Consider the following 23,520-nt stretch of genomic DNA (forward strand, 5'->3'; position numbering starts at 1 on the left):
CCTGCTTTTTGTAGCCTTGTCCTCGTATTCTCCCCCACTTGACCCTGCATGGCGTGCAACAAACGCATTGCTCCCATCTGAGGTCCTTGCGATTCCTCATCATCGCTGTTGGATTCAGAACTACTCGAACTAAGAGTGACAGCCTTGCCCTTGTCCGATTTGGGGGGATGGATGGAAGCTGTTAAAGCATTAAGTGCCTGTTTTTGTGGGCACTCCCTCACCATGTACGGCCCTCTAAACAAGAAGCATCCGCCAGGTTTCAGGGCCTTGCCTTTCAGGCTTGGCCCTTTATGGGAACATTTCTTCTTTTATTCGCCCCCGAGCTCCTTCCCTCGAGAATATTTTGGAGGGCAATTGCTTGAAGGTTGTTTCCTTCTTCCCGAGTCTTCAGAGGAAACAAAGTCAGTGAGCCTTTCTGCGGCAATAATTACCCCGATCAAATCGACAACATTCCTTCGATGTAGTTCTTGTTGCGCCCATGACTTCAAACCATCAAGGAAGCTGAACAGCTTATCCTTCTCAGACATGTCCTGGATGTCCAGCATTAGCGCAGAAAATTGCTTCACGTAGTCTCGGATGGAAGCATTTTGGCAGAGTTGTCTCAATTTCCTTCTTGCGACGAATTCAATGTTCTCCGGTAGGAACTGAGTTCTCAACTCTCGCTTCAAGTCCTCCCATGTGTCAACTCGACACCGACCTTGTTGGATCTCCTCCCAATGGGTTCGCCACCAAAGTTTTGCATCTCCGTTCAGATACATGGTCGCTATAGAAACTTTGGTTTCTTCAGAATCAGGTCTCGTAGCTCGGAAGTATTGTTCCATATCGAACAAGAAATTCTCGAGCTCTTTAGCATCTCTGGCCCCTCCATAACCATGAGGCTCGGGTGCCCTCAAGTTCTGTGGCTACGCAACGCGGGTGTTGCTTCCTCCCGCATTTAGTGCTCTTGTGAGCATGGTCACCCTCGAAGTGAGTTCCGCCATAACTTTCTGCAGGTGTTGCATGGAGTCTTTGGTGTCATCTGACAATCGGTCGACTAGGGCCTCGACCTTGTCGATCCTGGACTCCGCTTCTTCTTGCGAGCTCTCTAACCCAACAAGCCTTCGTTGGCCATGGTAGAGTTCCTCCAAGCTCGCTTCAAGAACATCCAAGCGGGTTTCCGCCATTGTAAGTCTCTCCCTATGACTCTTTTTCCCGGTCGGCGCTCCAGATTGCGCCTCCTCCGCTCGCGAAGAGTAGCCAATTTCTCGATCATCATGTTCACTACCGTGCTCCTCATGAGTGGCTCTAACAGCATGAGAGCGAGTGTGCACTTACAGCCCACCTGCGGCTGCTTGGGGCAAGGGTCCGGCTTGCCCTGTCTTGCTTGATTCGCCACGATGCTTTGCCATGGCGAAGTTGCGAAGTTCCTTCGCTGCTCGCTCGAAGCGCTTGCCCGCTCTGATACCACAATGTCACAACCTTAGCTGGAATTGCCTAAGCCGTGAGGCACCCTTGTGGCAAAGACACGAACTTAGCTTGTGTTGCCTAAGTCGCGAGGCACCCTTGCGGCAAAAACGCGAACTTAGCTTGCGTTGCCTTAGTCGCACTTCGCCCTTACGATTTGCATCCGTAAAGATCAGCCAACTTGCAACCTCTCGCAGGTCCCGAAGGACCTGTAAAAAGAGAAAGTTAATTAGTTTGAAGAACGAGCGACGGACAAGTCCCGACGGCTTGCGAAAAGGGGAAGCTTTACAAGCAATTCAGCGAGCACCTTGCGTGCACAAGAGAAAAGAGGGAGAGGGGGAAAACAAGGACTTTAGAAGGTTGAACGAACAGTTGCAAGTCCACAAACAACTGCTCACCGGGTGCCGAGCGCGATAACAAGTTCCCATCAAGGTAACGTGCGAACTTACGAAAGGTTGTTCAACGCCCGACACTATACCGAAGCCCCATCCAGCCCTGTGCCACCTGGGGGGTTCCAGGGTGCTAAGATGGCTGACGTTTCGCGTGCAGCAGTGGGCTACAGAAATCAACCCGTGGCACGCGAAAACGGAGCTGTTTAGGGGCTATTTTCCTCGGTTCAGTGAGCGATCGCACTGTAACGCTGCAACTTGTTCGAACTTACATTTTTACAAGCAAAATGACTTAAAATCAAGCCAAAACATGCGGCCAAGCAGTTGTGCATGCAGATTAAAGCGACGAACGGTTCATTGAATGGAGTTGTTACGGGTGCGCGACGACCGTTCGTAACAGTAAGGGTCACATTTCACTAGGTAATTCCCAAGGTATGGTATCAGGAAATTCACCTAACAAGGATGACCTCAGGAGTTAGGTTAGAAGTAGTGCAACGGCCAAGAATTTCTCTAGCGATGATGGCTTATCTAGAGGATCTAGTAAGCAGAGTCCCTTGGTAATTAGGGCTTGTGGAAGGGACTTGGGGAGATCCTAATTTGTCCTTTTCCAATGGTTTTGCTAGTTGCAAGATGATGATTTTACCTTTGTACCAAAAGACAGATGTTTTCTTTTCCATGATTAGTAATATCAAGATCAATGATTGAAATACCATACCGTACAGGTGTTTCGAGCTTGGCTCGGTATGGTACGTTACCGTGTACCAAGCGGTACGTCAGAGCATACCGATCGGTACACCTAATTTAGGTGTAAAATCCTCCGAATTAATCAATAGTATCTAATTAGATACTTAATCTTCCTAAATTAGCTTCGATTCAATTCATAAATCGTTGTTTTGTAGAATTTATGAGAGCACAAATGTGAGAAAAAAAGAGTTTGAGATAGTTTAAGAGAGTATGAGAATGAAATAAAGTGAAATAGGGGAGAAGAAGGGTTTAAAAACATATGAGAAAGGGCTCCAACGGTCAATTTGACCGTTGGCGCACTGTTACAAGTTGTAACAGTCGATTTCGATCGTTACCGAGCTGTGCCAAGGGGTAACAATCGAAATTTCAACCGTTACCGCCCGATATAACCCTGTATCATCTGATATGGGGTGCTTTTAAGTGTTCCGCCCGATAACGGGCGATCCGCGTACCGGTAACCTGTCGGACCGGCACATACCACCCGTACCAAGCAGTATCATTCGAAACTGTATACCCTGGTCGAGATCATACAACCAAGAATATGGACAACATCCATTGGCTGAACATCATAACAAATCTCATGCTAGTAATCGCCCATTTTGATTGGCACCAAGCACCTCTGAATCATAAGTAAAGTGGTTTTGTCAACCTAGGCTACCTTGAAAGACTTCGAATGTGACTATCTTAAAGTTGTCTCTTGATAACAAATTTTGAGACTACATTTATAGTGCTACCCACACTATAATCAACTTGTAAGTTCTCTTCCTTAAGTTTTTGTTTCAAGACTACCCATTGAGTAATACGAAGTCAAAACTATGTTGGACATGTTGTCAATACTTCTTAGTGGACCCTATCAATTTCATTTTTGCAAACCTCACACGTTCAATATTAATCATTCTGTGCCCCTCAAAGTAATCCGCTATACTATCTGACCAGTTAACAAACACATTTAGGTCAAACCTAGTATCAAAGTTTGACACATCCAATTTGACTCTTTCAGTCATTTCCCTCATATTATTAGCAAACAGAACTCATTGGCCCATTACTTAGGTTTGTGGATTTTTAGCATGTTTTAGGAATTTATTGTTATGGTCAAAAGCTTAATCATTAGGAAATGTTGGAGCATGGTTCTAAACCGATGCCCTATATGTAGACCTATGATTCATTTGAAATGGAGTTGGAGAGTATGCAAAATTCCTTGATTTGAAGTTATGGATTGTGAAGAATAATCATGTTGCCTAATCGACTCATCAACCTCCTCATTCATGGGTCATTTTTCGAGGCGATAGAGGGCTCTTAGGACTTGGGTCATTTAATCAAAAAATTGGTTCAACATTATACCATGGTCTATTAATTTGGTCATAAGGGTGTTTACTGGTTTTAGGAATCATCAAAATTGTGTGGTTTTCACCTCTCCTAGCTATAATTTTAATGCTATCAACAAATTGCCTTTCAATAATGATGGTGTTAACTATTGTAACATCTAAGGTAGAGGTGTAATGATTCAAGTGGTTCTCTTTTTCTTTGTTCTTTTTTTGTTGACAACTTTCAAAGGTTTCAAAGTCTAATAATACCATAGTTAAAGGGAAGAGAGAGGGTGATAAATGGAAACAAAAAAACGAGAGAGAGAGAGAGAGAGAGAGAAAACAGGGGGGAGAAGAAGCGATGAAAATCATGATCTAACAAAAAAAAGTATTTTTTGACAAAAATATTAGTGAAATTTTCAAAAAATTACAGGGCACCAAAAGCTAAGTGATCCACCAATTATGTAAGGATAGTGGCCCTAAAGTCCAACTCCACACGTGAGGATCCATGAGTGGCCTCACTATTGAATGAAGCTTTTGTTGTTAGTTATGTCCCAAGGATACAGGGCATGTTTCTTGATAAACTCTGATACCAATTGATGTAGAACAAAAAGAAAAGTAGAGAGAACAAGAAACCAAGACAGGCATGACATTAAAGAGAAGAGTAAGAGACTAGAAGAGAGAAGATGCAAGTTTTTTCACACAAACCTGAATTGTTTCACCCATTAACAAGCTCTACTATGATTTAGGAGCCTTAGTACAATCAATAAACACAATGTAAGACTAATTGCCTAGACTATCTCCACTGACTTACAGAGAACTTATATATGCCTTTGGGAAACCCAAAATGTGACTTCTAGGAGACCGAAATAGCTTTAAAAACCTTATCGCATCTAAGAAGAAAAAATGAGTGCACTTGAAACAAAAGTAGAGTTCAAGATTAACACCTAGAAAGACCAAGAGGTCCTTCAATTTTTCACACAACTCTTAAGTTTCTAAGCCATCTAATTGATGACTTTTTGTTGATTTCTTATCCTAGAATAAACTATTCTAAAATCCTTTATAAACCTAGTGGTTCTCCATCACATGGTCCACATGTGAGCCAATAGATTCACTGTTGCATGATCCTAGTATAACACGACATGATGTCATGTAAAGCGTGTATCAACGTATTATTGAGCTGACATATAATGTATTCACGTGAAGCCAAGAATGCTCATCTATGCATTGCCATGCTAAGTGAAACCACAATAACAAGCAGTAATGTCCCCAGTTATCTAGGGCTGACTAAATGGATCTTTTCCTAAAATGAGAACTATTTAAGGCAACATATAGCCAAAAGTTCATAGTTCAGACCACTATCATAAAGAATTTGACAATATAGGAATCACTATTGCAAGTTTCTTACTAATTGAATATCTGTGCAATCAAGATAAAGCATCTTGATTTTAGTCATGGCATTCACTTGTATTTCACCAAGTGTATGGGATTGGTAAGTCTGCAAACATTTACCCTTCTCAGACCCTGCAGTAAGAGTCTTGTGCTCTAGGTTCACCCTAATGGATGACAAAACCACAAATTTGTTGACAGAGCCGTGATAGTTCTTTGACTCTCATAACTAAATATGCAAAATACAAGAGGCAACTGTAGAAATTTTGCAAGCAGCAAAGGATGTGACCAGTATGGAGCCTGGCATCATATTCTACTACAGAATCAGCTATCGAGTTCACGGATACAAGATGACATGGAAATTTGCAAAAGTAAAATAATTGCATATGTTGATGTGTATTAAGATACAAAAAGTATGTGTAGATACACACATGATAACAACTATTTTCTAGCTAAATTCTAGATTTAGAGTTTTCAATAATTTAGCCTTGAATAAGTTGACTAATCTCTAGCCATAGCTAATATTTAGCTCCATGTTTGCATGTTTGAAACATAAAAAAGTATCATTTGACAACTTTATCAAACACAAAATGTAATGTCAAATCACAAGCTAATTTTTACCTTAAATGTGAATTGTGCATCCCCTCAATTTCTGCCCTATTCTTCACTGCCTTGGCCATGGTAACAGGAGAAACCTTGTACAGTCCAAAAGGCCCTTCTGCCTGAATATCTTGATTTTTGATTGATGCAACAACTTCCTTATTTTCTCCTTTTCTAGTTTTTCTATTATGTTTGTCACAAGCAGACTTGAAAATGCTGACAATTGCAGCATTCACACTTGATGGATCTAACCAGAGTTTTGCACCACTTGCTGCCAACCTGCACAATGGAAGTTATCACCTAGAATATCAGCAAGGAGAAGTAATGGCCATGTAACTGTCATCAATTGGAACAATATAACATTAAAGCACAAGATCTTTTTTGAATGATATAACATTTAAACCAATTAACAGCAACTGTTGCTGCTTATGAAGAGAGTTACAGAATCTATCATGTCCAGTAACTATGGAGCATGCTTCTTTTACTTTCAATGCTTTTCTTTTGCCCCCCCTCACTTTTTTGTTCTCTCTGTATCCCTTTTTCTAAGGCTATTACTGCAGTTAACAGGATATAGCTAACAACTTAAGTTTATACCCCTATTTACAAAAGCAGAAGAAGAATGACTGCATCATATGCACCTTCAGAGAAGCACCACCAAATAGCATGGGGTCCATACAATATGCCTTAATCAACCAATAAGTGAGTAAAATGGATCCATTTTCCCATATTATGGAGACCCTTGATGAAAAGGAGTTACAATTCAAGTCCTATTGACTCGATTTGATTAATCATAATCCAAGAGTCAAGTTATTTAGTTTGGCCATTTTTTATTTTCAGGAAATTTTGAAGTGTTTCCGAACTAACTTTTAGAAGTCGGTTTCCTGTAGTATAAGTCTTATAGTATCATTATTTTATTTTTCTTCCTATTGTTTACCTGAAAATATAATCAAATTTTTAGGGAGTTCTAGTTGATAATGAATAGGGAAAAATATGTGATGAAGTCCTCATTTTATAGTGTCTTGGTAGTTGAATAATTTTAGTTAATGTATAAACAAAAAGATGCTTGAAACAGGATGACATGCTAAATTTTTAGTCTAAAGAAACAATGTACTCTAGGCCTTGTGACCTTGCTGTCTTCTTTCTCTTTGTGATGAGCATTTCTTCACCTTCTGACCTTGTTCAGATCCATGACCTCCTACCCCCTTTCCTTTTCACTCCATAAATTCAATTATCTTTATTTGTTGACTTTGTCTTCTACTTGAGACTTCCATTGATGCCATATTAAATTAAAGACAAAAAGTTGACCACCAAGCTAAATGCCTCAGATTATAGTAGTGTGGTAGTTCAAATCTGCATAACTAATATGACATATTGATGTAGAACAAAGTAGAGAAAAAGAAATGCAAAGAGAAAGAAAGAGAACAAGGTAGCAAGAGAAGAGTGTAAGAGACTAGGAGAGAGAAGATGCAAGCCTTTTTTAAATTCAAATCTGAAGTGTTTAATCCATTAACAAGCTCTACTATTTTTAGAGGTCTAGGAGCCTTGGAACAAAGGTTTTTAATTTCGAATGATACCACCCGGTGAAATGGTCCGCCAGTAGACCAATACGCGGACCGCCCTGTCACGGACAAACTTCTAAACAGGGTATTTGATGTAATGCTTATGTATGTCCGTGTCTTTTGGTATGTTCATGCTTTGTATAGCATGTAGGGGGACGGCCGAAGGCTTGATAGTCCCATTTTAGTCGGGTCGGTGGCCGCTTTAGGCTTGTAAATAAAGATTGTGTCATGTGGATACGTGTGAAAGATTTTCGATCTGTAATTGATCATTTTACCCTTTGTTGTGCAACTGTTCAGAGCTTGTAAAGTTTGTTTGTAATTTGCATTGTCTATAAAGTGTTTTTCGGAGATGTTTGCTTGTGGATCCCGAGTGAGGCCTTTTCTCTGTCCTGTTCTCTCTTTTGTGGGACCTAAGGGACCATGGGAGGCTTCGGGGAGGCTGACCTTTGCGGACGGACACGCAAGGGTGCCGCACGACTTAGGCAAAACGGCTAAGTCCGTGACAGATGGTATCAGAGCGGGACAAGCACTCATAGAAACACTTAGCATGCAAACGTGGGGGACCTAGTGGGGCTGCGTTGAGGGCAGTCAGCACACGCGCGACCGTTTGGGGGAAAACGGGCATGGAGATGTAGGGAAAAGGAGTCGCTCGGAGGAGCGGGCATCTGAGATTGGCATTCAGAGGAATGGCCAACCCTTCGCGCAAGAGGCACCACGAGAACAGACAAGCTTGGAAGAATGTGAAGCACACAAAGGTTGGGATGGCTGAGTTTGAGCTACGGCTCAACGTTGACAACAATACTTGATGGTGCTCAAGGCAAGCGAGGCGCTTGGTAAAGGATAAGACCATGCAAGGTGGAATGAGTTGCTCAACGACCAAAAGAGTTATGCAAAGCTCACAGAGGTGAGGGCAATTGCTAGCTCGAAGAATTTGGTACTCATACATGGGCTTGTATGCGAACGACGGAATGTTCGTGGCCATCCCAAGGCGAACGAAACTCGGCGCCATGGAGCATTGAAACTTTCTCTTCGGCATGTGAAGGATACGTCCGTAGGAGGCTGAAGGGTGCAACTAATTCAGCATGTTGCTAGGCCTTGAGGGGTGCAACGGGGGTTGTATTGACGTGGAGTCGCAATCTAGCAAGTGTGTTTGCAGGAGGCAGAACAATGCACAGTTTGGTCAGCAGATCGGAGTAGTCCAAGGGGATGGTGGTCTCCGAAACGAAGAGAGATGTTGCTCCAATGGGACAGTTATCCAGGAGGGATAAGTCCCGGCTCTCCAGAGGGAGAATCATGTGGGACGGACCTCACAAGTTGAGGAGTACCTCAACAAACAACAACTCCACGAAGCTCAATGGACTGAGCAAGCGACGAGGAGTCGTCGCATGATCTCGCTTGAGAGAATACATTGGTGGATGCATTGCGAGATCAAGTGGGGGAGTGACCCAAGGCAACACAAATGAAGGCACACTTGGAGTCGATACGGAGATCGGACTCAAGGGAGGGTTGACCCGTGGAATGGTGGGCGTGAGGGCCACCATCAACTCAATGCAAAACGAGGAGCGGAACAACTTGGGGGTAACTTGGCGAAGTACTCAAGCCGCTTGAAGGGAGCCAGCATAGAAGTTGGAACATGGAGCAGAGGCGCAGTGCTTTCCTTAAACAGAGGTCAAGGACATGAACTCTTGCAGAGGCAAAAGTAAGATCATGTTGTTCCATGGGTCCTTCATTCTGACGGAGCGGACTCATCTTGCATGGTGCCAAAGACGAAGGGAGCTTCGGGGCACATACACCTTATCTCGGAGGAGCATTTGATGGAGGAACTAAGGCGACTCAATTTGCGGAGGCGAAGTTGAGTTCAAAAGGCCTTAGCACGGGGCAAGAGGACACAGAGGCGGGTACTCTTGAAGAATATGCCACAGCATTATCATTCATGTTGCCATAAAGGAAGCAGTGTGCAGCGAAGATTGTGCTGGTAGGGGCAGAGGCCCAGGATCCAGACAATGATGCACAAATTACAGTGAAGTCGGTGGACTTCGGAAGCTACTAGGCGACGGACGGTCCTAGAGCGGTGCTTCATCTAGGTGTGACCCAAGAGTGGGTGGATGAAGGTCGATTGCCAAAGGAGCGAACAAAATCGAAGGTAGAGGAGACCCTGCGATGTATTGGCAGAGGCCACATATGGAGGGTTCACAATTCGAGTTTTTCCACAAGGATCAGAATGCAATAGAGGTGTCACCAGGAGGCGACATGGTGCAGCGGATCGTGGTGGAACAGTTCATGGCAATGCGATTCACACAACCTCGCCCCGTGAGGGACTAGATCATACGGAGGTATGATCGGGAGCTACTGGAAGCTCCACTTCGGTGAACAACACGACGGCAAGAAGGGCTATGGATTCAAGGAGTGAAGGCCATGGTACCGCAGAGGCGGGTCTTCCGTGCGTGCATCGAATTTTGCATCAGATGAAACCCTTGGTCATCAGCATATGGGGGCTGTGTTCCACCAAGGGAAAAGTTCGAATGCAAGTACCAGTGAGTCCCATGGGAGGGACTTGATCATACAGCGGTATGATCGAAGCAGCTGGAGAGTTGGACTGCTCCAGAGCTCATATTCGCTTAAGGAAGCCCGACAAGTCAGAGGACAAGGTCGAGTAAACGAACGTTGCTGCCAAGGAAGCTAAGGAGAACAGAATCGGTGCAAACTCTACAACGTGATGGCAGAGGCCATGCATGGGAGTTGCAGTCTGTCTCTCCATCGACCAGACGGACTGCTTGGAGAACACAGAGGTGTTGAAGCAGGGGGTCGAAAGGGGCGAGGAAGCGACGACGAGTCCAGAGGGACTTAGCTATCCAAAATCAAGCATCAAGTTAGAATGGAGGTGGACTCAGAGGAGTGCCACGGAGACATTTCTACTGATCATGAAGAAAAGGGATGTAGATGCGAGGCGACGGATAGTAGGGCCATGGGCATGGCAACGCCATTGTACCGCACAGGTGGGACTTCCGTGAAAGTCATTGATCCCTTGCTCTCATGGAGAGAGAGCGCTTGGTCGTGAAAGGGGCCGAGGAGGTGGAGAACGCAGAGGCAATCTCTAAGTACCGAGACAAGGCTAAAGGGCAGAGGCCGAAGAACTTCATAAGACCAGTGTCAATGTGCTTCTCATCAAGATAGCCGAAAGTGAAGGACTTCGGGTCATGCAAGAGTGCATAACCAAGGAACGAAGCAGGCAGTACGCGGTGTTGTACCTTCGCTACTCAGGGGAGTAGGCGACAGGGTTGATGGAGAAGACGGTACAATCCTAGAAGCGACCAAAACCTATGAGAGAACTACTCCAAGTTGGGGTGAAAACTTCCTGCATTCCAGAAGTTCAATGGCATTGAGAAGGTGAATCACAGTAGCTAACTCAACGCAAGGAGTGCAAATACTTCAAGTGCTTCAGAAGTGTGAGCAAAGAGCAGGCGAAGGCCAGTAACCAGCTCGATGCATGGAGTACAACCTCGAGGAGGCGGGCGAAGTCAAGTAACCTTTGCCTTCTCAACTCTTAAGAGAATGGGCGAAACCGAGTACCCCAGTTCTCTTATCTATCCAGCAGAGGAGCTCTGCAAAAGTTCAAAGACCCTTCGAAGATAATGGAAGACAATAGTTGTCAAATCCTCACCAATGGTGATCAGTGTTACAGAGAGTAGATTGTCCGCTTCATTTCCCAACGAAATGCCAATCGAAAGCGGAAGTGATGCGAACCTACTTTGATGTGACAACTAAGTGAAAGAAGAGTCAATGAGCAAATTTTGTGAAGGACCCAAATCTTCAGAAGTTTGCGAGACGATGCTCATTAAAAGCTCCAACAAGCATCCACCCAGTTCAAGCAGCATGAGGCATTTGATAGACTGGCGCAATAAGGATGGTCTTTTCCTTCATTCGAAGGATCCGCAGGAATCAACAAGGATCAACACAACTCAGCCAACCCCACACCAGAGTCAGAGTCATTGGTGAGTTGAAGCAGCATGGCGGATCAAAAGGTTCGACTACTCGAAAACAACAGTGGAGAGCAGTTGGGAGCCCAGGGACGCATTGCAGCTGGAGCAGAAGATTGAAGACTCAGCAGAGGCAAGGAATTGCAGTGTCGACAAAGGCTTCGACAAGGACGTCGAAGGAATAAGTGGGGGAGAATGTCACGGACAAACTTCTAAACAGGGTGTTTGATGTAATGCTTATGTATGTCCGTGTCTTTTGGTATGTTCATGCTTTGTATAACATGTAGGGGGACGGCCGAAGACTTGATAGTCTCATTTTAGTCGGGTCGGTGGCCGCTTTAGGCTTGTAAATAAAGGTTGTGTCATGTGGACACGTGTGAGAGATTTTCGGTCTATAATGGACCATTTTACCCTTTGTTGTGCAACTGTTCAGAGCTTATAAAGTCTGTTTGTAATTTGCAATGTCTATAAAGTGTTTTTCGGAGATGTTTGCTTGTGGATCCCGAGTAAGGCCTTTTCTCTGTCCTGTTCTCTCTTTTGTGGGACCTAAGGGACCATGGGAGGCTTCGGGGAGACTGACCTTTGCGGACGGACACGCAAGGGTGCCGCACGACTTAGGCAAAACGGCTAAGTCCGTGACAGCCCGCTACTGGGTTGTACAGTCGATTTGGGCTGTTTCTGTCCCGTTACCACCCAAGATCGGTCGGTGACAGTCGAAGGAAAAGGAGTGAGAAGAAAAGGGAGAACCTGGAAATCCGATGCCGCTCTCCCTCGACGATCCCGATCCATCACCGCCCTCCCTCGTAGGACGTCGCAGATGATATGTTGCCTCCTCCTTGTCTGAGGCGACAACACCTCAATGTCACCGGCAACTTCTCCTCATCCGTGCGAGAAGAAGAAGCCTCGGCGACGTCGCCGAGGCTTTCGTGGGGAGAAGAAACCAAGCAGAAGAAATCGAGAAGAAACCGTTTCTTCTCCCCACACGGGTAGAAGAAACGAGGCAACGTCGCCGAGCCGCCGTTGGTGACTTCTCACAGGGAGAAGAAACCAACCAAAAGAAACCGTTTCTTCTCCCCACGCGAGTGAAAGAAACAAGGCAACGTCGCGTCGCTTCGGCGACATCGCCTCTCTTTTTATTTTTGATTTATTATTATTATTATTATTATTATTATTATTATTATTGTTGTTGTTGTTGTTGTTGTTGTTATTATATATACCGAATGGTACACTTAAGCGTACAGCTCGATATACTCGTACCATACCGTACCAAGCTGATCTCGATACTCCGGTACGATACGAAATAACAAACCTTGCTTGGAACAATTAATAAAGATAATAATTCCCAAGAGCAATCTCTTAAGGAATTAGTATGCTTTTTAGAAATCCAAAATGTGACTTCTAAGATAACTAAATAATAAATGAGTACCCTTAATAAAAGAGGCACTTAATACAAAAGGAGTCTCTAGAAAGATCAAAAAACTTTTTAATTTTTAACACAACTCTTAAAATTTCTAGGCTAATTAATTGATGACTTTTTGTTAATATCTTTGCCTAGAATAAACTTTTCTGAAATCCTTTGTAAAGCTCGATAGTTCTTTATTTATTCTTCCCTAATGGAAAAGAACTCAACCCCTAAGAGTGATCTACAAGGTACTGATCCAATAAGTCTATTGTAAAGTCACGAAGTTCCTCCAAAGTAATCCAAGTGGCATCGAAAGCAAGACGATCATGCCACTTGACAAGAAAGTGTTGAGTAATTGTTAGTAGTAGACGAACAACGTGATCATCAAGAATGGCCTCTACGTTATCCCTATGTTATGGGAGAATCAGTGCTTTGGGAGGATCGCCACCTGGAGGAACATCGGTAGATAGAGGAGGATCAAAAGTACCATGAAATGAAGCTAAATCCTCCACTTTGAAAACTGGACTAATATTTCAGTCATAAGGCAAATTGAGCATGTAAGTATTAGATCCCAGTTTTTGGATAATGGGAGAAGGACCAATGGCTTGAGCATGCAACTTTTTGAATGAGTTTTTAGGGAATCTCTCAGGGCAAATGCAAACTAGGACATAATCACCAACTTGAAACTCTTGACTTCTACGATGTGCATTAACAATAAGTTTGTAATTTACTTAAGGTAATTTTACGTCGAATCTCAGTATGCAAATCATGAATATGTTGAGTGAAGGAGTGGGTTGGTTTCGATGCATGATAGTCAAGTGAAAGGGGTGCAAGGTAAATGGGAGTGCGAGGAGTATAGTCAAGGATAGTTTGAAATTGATTTATTTCGATGGAGCGGTTGACTGAGTTATTGTATGCAAATTCTACAATGGATAAGGTTAAGGCCCAATTTTCGAGTTTCTCCCCAACTAAACATCTAAAAAAATTTTCCAAGAAATAGTTAACAACCTTAGTTTGACCATAAGTCTAGGGTGAAAGACTGAAGAGAACTTCAATGTTATACCAAGCAGTTTCCATAATGTTTTCCAAAAGTAGCTAACAAATTTCACATCCCTTTCGGACACCAAGGTTAAGGGAAAACTATGTAATTTAACCACTTCTCGAAAGAATAATTTAGTAATGTGTGAGGAGTCATTGGTCTTGTTACATGGGATAAAGTAGACCATTTTTTAAAATCGATCAACAACAACTAGAATAGAGTCATGATCATGAATGTTTTGGGAAGTCCAAGGACAAAATTTAAACTCACATCTTGCCATGGTGAATGTGGAATGGATAAAGGGGTGTATAGGCTGGTATTGTGTTTGTGAGTTTTAGCAATTTGATAGATGTGACACTACAACACCACTCGAGCAACATCTCGCTTTAAGAAAGGGTAGTAAAATCTATTACCGACTAATGCAATGGTCTTGTCTCAGCCTAGGTGACTGGCTAATCCACCCGCATGTATATCCCAAACAAGGTAGTCTCAAAGGGAAGATCGAAGAACACACAATCTAATAGATTGAAAAAGGTAATCATCCCTAAGAATGAAGTTTATATGTTCACGATGATTTCCATCTTGGACTTTTTAATATATGTGACATAAGTCTAGACATTAGATATACACTTCTTTTAATCGCTCGAATCCTATGACCTCACTTATGGTAGATCGGATTGTAGAAATTCGACTAAGGGCATTAGTAGTTTTGTTTTAAGCACCAAAACAATGCTTATTTACAAAAGAGTATTCATTGAGAAACTCAATCCACTTAGCATGTCGAGCATTTAACTTCTTTTGAGCATTTAAGTACCTTAGGCCCTGGTAGTCAAACAACAAGGCAAACTCTTGCAGCATAAGATAATATCACAAATACCTAAGACATTGCACAATTGCATAAAATTCTTTATCGTATTAGAATAATGTTGTTTTGCATCACTTAGTTTCTCGCTTAAAAAAGGCAATTGGCTAACCCTCTTGACTAAGAAATCCACCTATTCCTATACCAAAGGCATCATAAGTGACCTCAAAGGATTTACCAAAATCAGGGTGCTTAAGAACAGGAGTAGTGGTCATTTTCGTTTTTATGTCAACAAAGGCTTTGGTAGCGACCAGGGTCCAAGAAAACTCACCTTTCTTTAGGCAATAGGTGATAGGTGGCATAACAAAACTAAACCCTCTAATGAATCTATTAAAGAAAGAGACTAATCCATGGAAACTTCGAACCTCAGAAAGGGTTTTAGGCTTAGGCCATTCTAAAATAATGCAGAACTTTTTAGGATCAGTGGCAACACCTTGGGCAAAAATGATGAAGCCTAGGAATATGACATGGGTTTGCATGAATAAAGTCATAAACACTTTTTAAAATTGACATAGAGCTTAGCAACTCGATGAGCAGTAAAAACCTGTCGAAGATGTTTTAAATGATTCTCTTTGGTCTAACTAAAAATCAAGATGTCATCAAAGTAAATTACAACAAATTTGCTTATGTAGGGTTGTAAAACTTGGTTCACGAAGCTCATGACAGTTCTTGGGACATTGGATAAACTAAAGGGCATGACTAACCATTTGTATAGCCCATCTTAAGTTTTGAATGTTGTTTTCCATTCATCACCAAGTCTAATATGAATTTGCTGGTATCTGCTTTTCAGGTCAAGTTTCAACAACAACCAACTAGATACAACGAGAAGGTCTAACATATCCTCAAGACGAGGAATTGGGAAGCGATATTTGATTATTATTTTGTTGATCACCCGACTATCAACACATCCTCCAAGACCCATCTTTCTTAGGGGAACAAGACAGGGACAACACAAGGACAAAGGCTCTGTCGTATAAAGCCTTTAGCCAAAAGTTTTTCAAATTGCTTGTTTAACTCAGCTCTATCCTTAGGATTTATTCTATACTGTGAGAGATTATAGAGCTACGATCCTGGGATAAGGTCAATGGCATATTGAATTTCCCATGAGGGTGGTAGCTCACTATGAAATTATGAGGATATAACATTAGAAAATTCATCTAATAAGGATTTAACCTCAAGAGTTAGGTCAAGAATAGTAAAAGGCTTAGAAATTTCGTTAGCAATAATGGTCAAACAAAATTTATTGTCAAGGCTCTTTATTTCAAAAGATTTAGGATCCAATAAGTGAAGTCCCTTGGTAGTTGGAGCTTGCGGAAGAGACTTAGGAATTCTTGTTTTGTCCTTTTCTTAATGGTTTTGCTAGTTGCAAGATAATGTTTTTGCTTTTGTATCGAAAGGCATACGTGTTTTCTCTCCCATGATTGATAACATCAAGGTCATATAACCAAAGGTGACCTAAAAGAATGCAGGAAATGTCTATTGGTAAGACGTCGCAGTAAATCTCATCCTGGTAATCGTCCATTTTGATTGGTACCAGGCATCTTTCGATCACGAGTAAAGTGGTTTTGTCAACCCAAGCTACTTTGAATGGGGTCGAAAGTGACTCTACCTTAAGGTTTAGTTTTTTGATAGTAGATCTTGAAACTACATTTATAGTGTTACCCTCATCTATAATCAATTTGCAAGTTCTCTCAGCTTCGGATGAAAGTATGGAAGATAATTGTCCCCTTCCATTCATTGGAATCACTAGCAATAGATAGAATAATGCGAACAACATTAATATGGGCATCTTCAATTTCTAGTTCATTTTCATCTCGTGAGTACGCTTCGGGTTCAACTACCTGGTTTGCTTCCTCGACTTGCTCCTCTAGTTCTTGTTTTAAGGTAAGGGTATGTTAAGGACAGCGAGAGGTATTGTGACCTTTATTATGGGAATAATGATACTGGATTGAAAACAAATTAGTTTGAGAATCAGTAATTAAATGAGTTGGACGAATCATGGTTGAGCCATGATTGTTGCTAGTAGTAGGGATTTTTGGCTTAACAAAGCCACTACTTGGGGTAGATTTTAAAATAGTTCTATTGTCGAGAGACTGAGAAGATGCTCGATGAATTGGACAAACTTTGATGTACTTCTCAATCTCAAGAGCTCCTCAGGAAGTTTCCTCCATGGTTTTGGGGAAACTAGGGAAGACTTCCCGTTGGATGTCAAACCTCAATTCATTAATAAATCTTCAAACAGTAATGATTTGGTCCTCTTCTATTTCACACATAAGTAAAAGTTCCTCAAATTGGATCAAATACTCTGCCATACTAGAATTTAACTGTTTAAGGTTTAACAATTGTTTAACCGATTGGCTTTGAAAGTAGGTTGATAAATATTTTTCCTTAAGTTTTTGTTTCATGACTTCTCATTGAGTGATGGGAAGCTCTCGATGGTATTTGAGATTCCGTTAGATATGTTGCCAATATTTCCTAACATACTTGTAGCTTTAGAATGTTGCCTATATGCATGTATAATGTAGGTATACAAGACTTGCCGAGAAAGTAAATATGGGTACAGTATAGAGGCATTAGTAACTGCATGTTATATGTTCTCCATGTCTTGTGTTAACGGGCACATGTTTTCCATTCTACAAATGTACAGTACACGATATGTACCAGCAAAGAGTCAGGTCATGTCCTAGACAAATTTTGGTACATTACCTAACATAGGTGAGCAGGGTTGGTACAGCACAACTAGCTCCATGCCAATCTACAACCAACACAAGACCAAAGCAACAGAACTAATCCCAAGTTTCCAAGAAATCCTAAATGATTGAGTTATACTCAACTCAAGCTACACTACAGAAACTCCTATATAATTGTAGTGAACAAACATGCTTACTCTAGTAATCTTTTACTGTGTGCAAAATCAGTTTGCTTCCATTTCTTAGTTTTATGCTCAGGTATAGTTGTAGAGTTTACTCAACTCAAAATTAATCATAATCAACTTCTAGGTTTCACTATAAACCTGATTAATTGTGGTTAATTACATAAATGGAAAGTCCAAGTTACAAAATCCAAACTGAAACAGACAATATGTACCAGAAAAATGAAACACATACTGCTGTCCGGTCCAGCACTACAATTCGATCAGATAAGCTGTTAAATCAAACAAATGTGTCTAGCTTGGTGGGTTATTGATTGAACGATCTGAGCTGGCTAGTTCAGAAGAATAAGTAAATAAAAAGCAATTAAATTTGAAGTCAAAAACAACCAGCCTTTAAATTTTTTGTGAGCTATTCACCCCTATTTCGATCTAATGTATTGGCCTCTTTTCACCTTAGGAGACAAACAGGAGAAGAAAGGAAAGAAGAGCTGCTTATATAGGCTACACCCTATTGAGTCCCTTCTGCCAACACATTATTAAAAATGAATTAGAATGATAGAAAGTGAGAGCAATTGAGAGATAAAGAAAAGCAAAGAAAGGAAGGTTAGGAGGGAAAGAAAAGAGTAAGGGGGAAAGCAGAGGAAGAAGAAGAGGAAAAAGAGAATAAAAAGGAAAAAAGAAAAGAAGAAAGTGAAGAATCTAAGGAAGAATAAGGAAAAATGGACGAAAAAAGAAAATAATAAAATAATGTTAAAATTGAATTTTTTTTTTTTTCATTTTTTTAATATTAGATGTGCAATTTTTCATATATTTTAATGAACATGTAATCTGACCAATGCTCGACCCAAGGTTTGGTCAGGTTATTACCAATCCAGTTCTGATAACTACAGGTAAGTCAATGGTTCAGAAGAGGCACGGCATCTCTCAAAAACTATTTGCAACAGCCAATTTGATTCTCTTTCCTATGACGCACATCCAGGATAGTCTCCAACTTCAACTGCCATCTATAACTCATGTAAAAATCCACATATTACCTGACGAAACAACCCCCCCACCTAGAGTACACCAAGATTTGCAGTTATGGGTGGATTGGTATGATATTGGTATGGATCGATGACATATGGATACTCAATATGGATCAGGTATCACCTGATCCAAAGTGAAAGAAAAAGGAAAGGAGGAAGAAGAAGAGGAGGCGGTGGAGGCGATAACCCATACTGAAGAAGGCAGCAGCAACGATGCTAGGAGGCAATGGCATGAGCAAGAAATGAGGGGCTAAAGCAGTGGAAGTTGCAAGGGCAGAGATGGGTTTAGAGAGACAGAGAGAAGAGAAGGTGCAAGGAGAGCTGCTGAGACTAGTTAACAATTGTCGAAAGCTATCAGTTGACAACCCTCCCTAAGTTCATATTTAAAAAATATATTATTGAAAAATCCCAATTTCAGTACAGGGCTGCACCAGTTATCTTACCGGTCACTGCAATTAGTAGGCAATTTTATAGGGTAGTATACCTGGTGTCAAAGTAGAGCGAGCAAACTAATACATAGATAATAGAAATAGAGTTATATACATATAAAATGCATATGTATGATTTATATACGTATAAAATGCATATGTATGATTTATATATGCTATTCTTCTCCTTTACTAAGTAGGTTGGTAAAGAAAAGGGGACCTAATTGGTTCTAAACAAAATCTTATTAACTAGAGAATTAGGTCATGAATGGCAATTAGATGCCAAACATATTTTAAGCAAATCTCTAAGACATGCAAAAAATTCAACATAAGTATCTTCAAAGATTAAGTACGTCTTCAAGACATGCAAAATTTTCAATAAAAATCTTCTGATTATTTAAAATACCTCTCTATTTCAGGTAGAATTCCTTCATATGGTCTCAATTCTACTCCAGCATTAGTCAAGTGATCCTTTACCTCCATGGTGATCTTAGTATTGTCAATAAACAACTTGACCCTGTTCATCTCCACTAATAGGTAGGAATAGAACACAGGTGAATTTGGAACATCATTTCCTCTCTACAAAGTGAAACAGGGATATGTTCATTAGTATAATGAAGGCATCACAGCATACATTACTATCACAAAAACAAAACATATGAAGAACATTAAACATGGAAGTTCAAACAGATTTTCATGATGTTAGACAAAGTTTATTATTTACCTTTGCAAAATAGTACTAGTAGGAAATCACATTACATAACCAATCTGTGAACACAATATCCCCTTAATGGACTAATGTAATCTAAATTTCTAGATATACAATATACACCATGTAAAATTTCAGATCCCAAATCTGTACAACAATTTGATAGAAGCAGAAATAAAGTTCCCTCCAGCAGCACAAAACGATATGGCAGTAAGTAATTCGCCTTTCTATCACAAGTGTGGAAGAGATCTATCATCTATGTAACTAAAACTGCCAGAGATTCATAACCATAAGAGCTAAGAAGCATGAAAATGGATAATGGGTACCAAGACAACATCATTCAAATATGCTAATACATCAAAACTAAAAAGAAAAAAAAGAGGTCATGAATATGAAAAGAATATGGCAATGTAAAATACTTGCAAACATTATACAACATATACTTAAACAGTAACTTAGTGTTACAATAATTACTTATATATCATGATTCCTAATAAGTATTAAATGATTAACTAATAATTACCAAAACCAGACTACAAAGTTACCTTGGTCTCAGGTCACACAGACATTGCTCAGACTGGTGGGTCAGTCATTTAAACCACATGCTTATATAGTTTCTCTAGATGAATAGCCCTGTTTTGTTCAACTTTGATAATTGTGAATTAACTGACTTCCTTATTGTATTCATCATGAAATATATTACTTTAATACAGTGTGAAGAATCTGATGAAGATGATGAAGTTTGCAAGAGCTTATCAGAAAATGAAATCAAATAATTCTATTGATTTCATCAGCGAATGCTTGATACACAAGTAGAAAACAAACTACCTAATCAAATATCCATGTTTATAATTGAAAGAACAATATTCAAGACAAATAAAGTTCTCCCAAGAAGTGCTAGTCATAGAGACAGAGAGAAACATCAAATGCTAAATTTATTCTCAGATTACCATAACCTTATGCCATTGGTTCAAGGTTAAAAGTTAACTTTTGCTTAATTAGCAAACAAAAGAAGCATGAAGCCTCCATTCAAGAGCCTAGTTCTATGATGAGATGAATATTGGCATAAATACCACAGAAATGGCATTTAGCAGATTGCACTAACAAAAGAAGAACTCAAATATCGGGTAATTTGCATGGAGGCTTGACAATGAAATTTGTCATTATACTCATGTCTGCAGATGCACAAATATTTGTGTAGTCCAGCAGAGATCAGCACTGTTGTTTTCAGTCCAGAACTGTTAGCATGTATCATCATGTTGCTATAGCAGTTGTTCACAGATTTGAAGCTATATCATCTATCTTTTACAGTACTAATGTAAATCTTTTCCAGGCATGTTGTCAATCTCAGGCAACTAAAGAAATCATTAATTGTAGTGATAATTGCATTTCAAAAATAATGCTCAGCTGAGTGCAGCAACAAAAATTCAGTACCACAGTATCTAATAATCTCTTACATGCTCCAACTAATAATGTAAAAATAAAATGTTGAGATATTTCACTAAAATAAAAGTTAAGTCTTAAATCAGCATCTAATTGTAGCTTATAAAAAGAAAGAAACAAGGTTCTTAGTACTATTTCACTTGAAAGGTTGTTGATGCCATGACTTAATGGTATAAAACAAGGTTTAAATACAGGTTGGAATACCAAGTAGTACCTTAGCAGATCGACAAAGTACCAGTATCAAAAAGTATAGAGCTTAATACCAATACCTATACCATTCATATATTTTTTATTATTTTATACAATTATATTGGGCTGTAAAGGTCACTTTATATTGCCTAGTACCTTATTAGTCTAATAGGTTACTGAAATCAGTATCAAACCAGTATTTAAACCCTGATACAAACTAAACAAACTCAAAATTCAAGAGAATTTCCAGTCACACGTGAGATAACACTATAATGAATTCGACCACAGATTTTGCAGTGGATAAGAGATCAACATATGGAGCATTGATTTCTTTGAAGTGGAAAACCTTGGTGGCCTTGAGATTTATGAATACTAAAGCCCATTGGTGAAGAAACCTGCCCAGATAACTTATTTATGGTGTTGTGATGTAATTGTGCATATTGTCCAGTAGGCTAGATAGATTACCATGTTCAATAGCCAAGCAACATCATCAAGCATTGATATAATGATGGCAGATCCACCAGCTTCGATAAGCTCAGATCTTAAAGAAAACAACTTAGACGAGACATCAACCCCAGCATATTTAATGTCATGAACTCTAGTTGGGTTAATTGGAGGCTTTGGCCTTGATTCTCCCCAAATCTCATCGATGAGATTGTAGTCATACAGGAAAACCAGTTCATGATCCTTCTTAGAAATTTCGTCTTTCAATTCTTCTGCTGCATTGGAAGAAAAGAGGAACTGCTCCCTTCAAAACGTCAAAGAGAACATGATGTTATATTCAGCACAAGCATAAAAGGATTCCAACAACAACTTTTTATATAGCAAAAAGTTAATATGTGAACTCACAGCGGACAACAAAAAAGCAAGAGCGCAAAAACAACATGTCTAGGATAAATGCAGCAAAGAGCAGAAACAAGGAATTAAATTTTGATCCATTACCACATTCGGCAACCAGTTAGACCAGTAGTACCAACATACGAGCAATATATCAATTTGTACCATCCAATACCACTGAAAAAAATTTTAAAAAAATAAAAACCCATCAGCACTGACCAATATAGTCAAGGACCGAACCTTGGTCAGAGGTAAAAACTGGTTGGTAAGTTCCAATATAACCGGTGTTTGATTCCTTGAGTCGAAACTATTAACACAAGAAGATAAATGGATGAAGCTACGAGTCCAACAAAGCACCGAAAAAGTTGTATAACATTCAGCATCCTTTCATTTTCTCTTTTCCAATGATATTGGAGGATACATGTTGGTGTGCTGCTTCAGTTAGACAGGTGGTCAACATTAGAATTGTATCAATTTTTGAAACTATGGGATGAAATTTAGATCCTTAAATGTTAATAGCCATTACGAGGATTGTAGATATACCTACTTATACATCAATTAACAAATACCAAAAGGAAAAGTGATGGTCAAATAGTAACTATAAGCAGGAATATAAAAAAAATTGCAAAAGAAAGAGCCAGGTTTTCCTGAGAGCACCGTAAATGAATTCACTTCAGCAGCAGCTCAAATTGCTCATGAAAGAAATTTATTTTATCCGAAGAGTAGGCAAGATTCTCTTTCACCTAGTTTCTGTGTTGACTTCAAATTGGTAAAAGGTCGTGGAATATCATCTTGAAAAGAGCTTTTCAAGTCTGAGTTGTGCCACCATATAGATGAGAGTGAGACAATACTATCTTGAAAAGAACTGTATCTTTCAGAAATATATGCTGTGTGGCATGGTGCAGCAAGGTGAGGTGGACATGTTTGATATTTCAGTTCAAATGATCACTGGTTCCTAATGGGAATCAAGAGGATATTATGTTGATCTGCTCCTATGTTCACATAAGAAAATGGATCCAACAGAACTCTTTTGCATCGGATTGGAATGTACTGTCCTAATTTGGGAGGGATTTAGCCAGGACCAGGCCTTTGATACTGATACTAGGTCCCCTGATGTTGTTGATCCTCTACTGCCACTGGGTAGACCTGACCTCACTCTAGAAGCTCAGTGCATTGCAACAACTCTCTTTGCAAACTTAAATTTGCTTATTTTCTCCGTGGTTGCATGAGTTTGAATTACAGCGAAAAAAAAGTCAGAACAAGAAACTTCCTCACTCTTTTAGGTTTGCCAGGTCAATTCATCTGTGAA

General features: G+C 40.3%; 1 protein-coding gene across 1 annotated transcript in view; it reads right to left on the minus strand.

Moving 5' to 3' along the window:
* Positions 1-23,520, minus strand: part of LOC135636634 (aminopeptidase P2-like) — a 64,872-nt gene that overhangs the window by 38,195 nt on the left and 3,157 nt on the right. The window contains exons 4-6 of the mRNA XM_065148505.1: positions 21,840-22,115; positions 19,440-19,612; positions 5,891-6,148 (exon numbers count right to left, since the gene is read on the minus strand). Coding sequence (XP_065004577.1) covers positions 5,891-6,148; positions 19,440-19,612; positions 21,840-22,115 — 707 coding nt within the window. The remainder of the gene's footprint in view (positions 1-5,890; positions 6,149-19,439; positions 19,613-21,839; positions 22,116-23,520) is intronic.

The sequence above is a fragment of the Musa acuminata genome, chromosome BXJ3-4 (genome assembly GCF_036884655.1).
Source record: "Musa acuminata AAA Group cultivar baxijiao chromosome BXJ3-4, Cavendish_Baxijiao_AAA, whole genome shotgun sequence".
Taxonomy (NCBI): domain Eukaryota; kingdom Viridiplantae; phylum Streptophyta; class Magnoliopsida; order Zingiberales; family Musaceae; genus Musa; species Musa acuminata.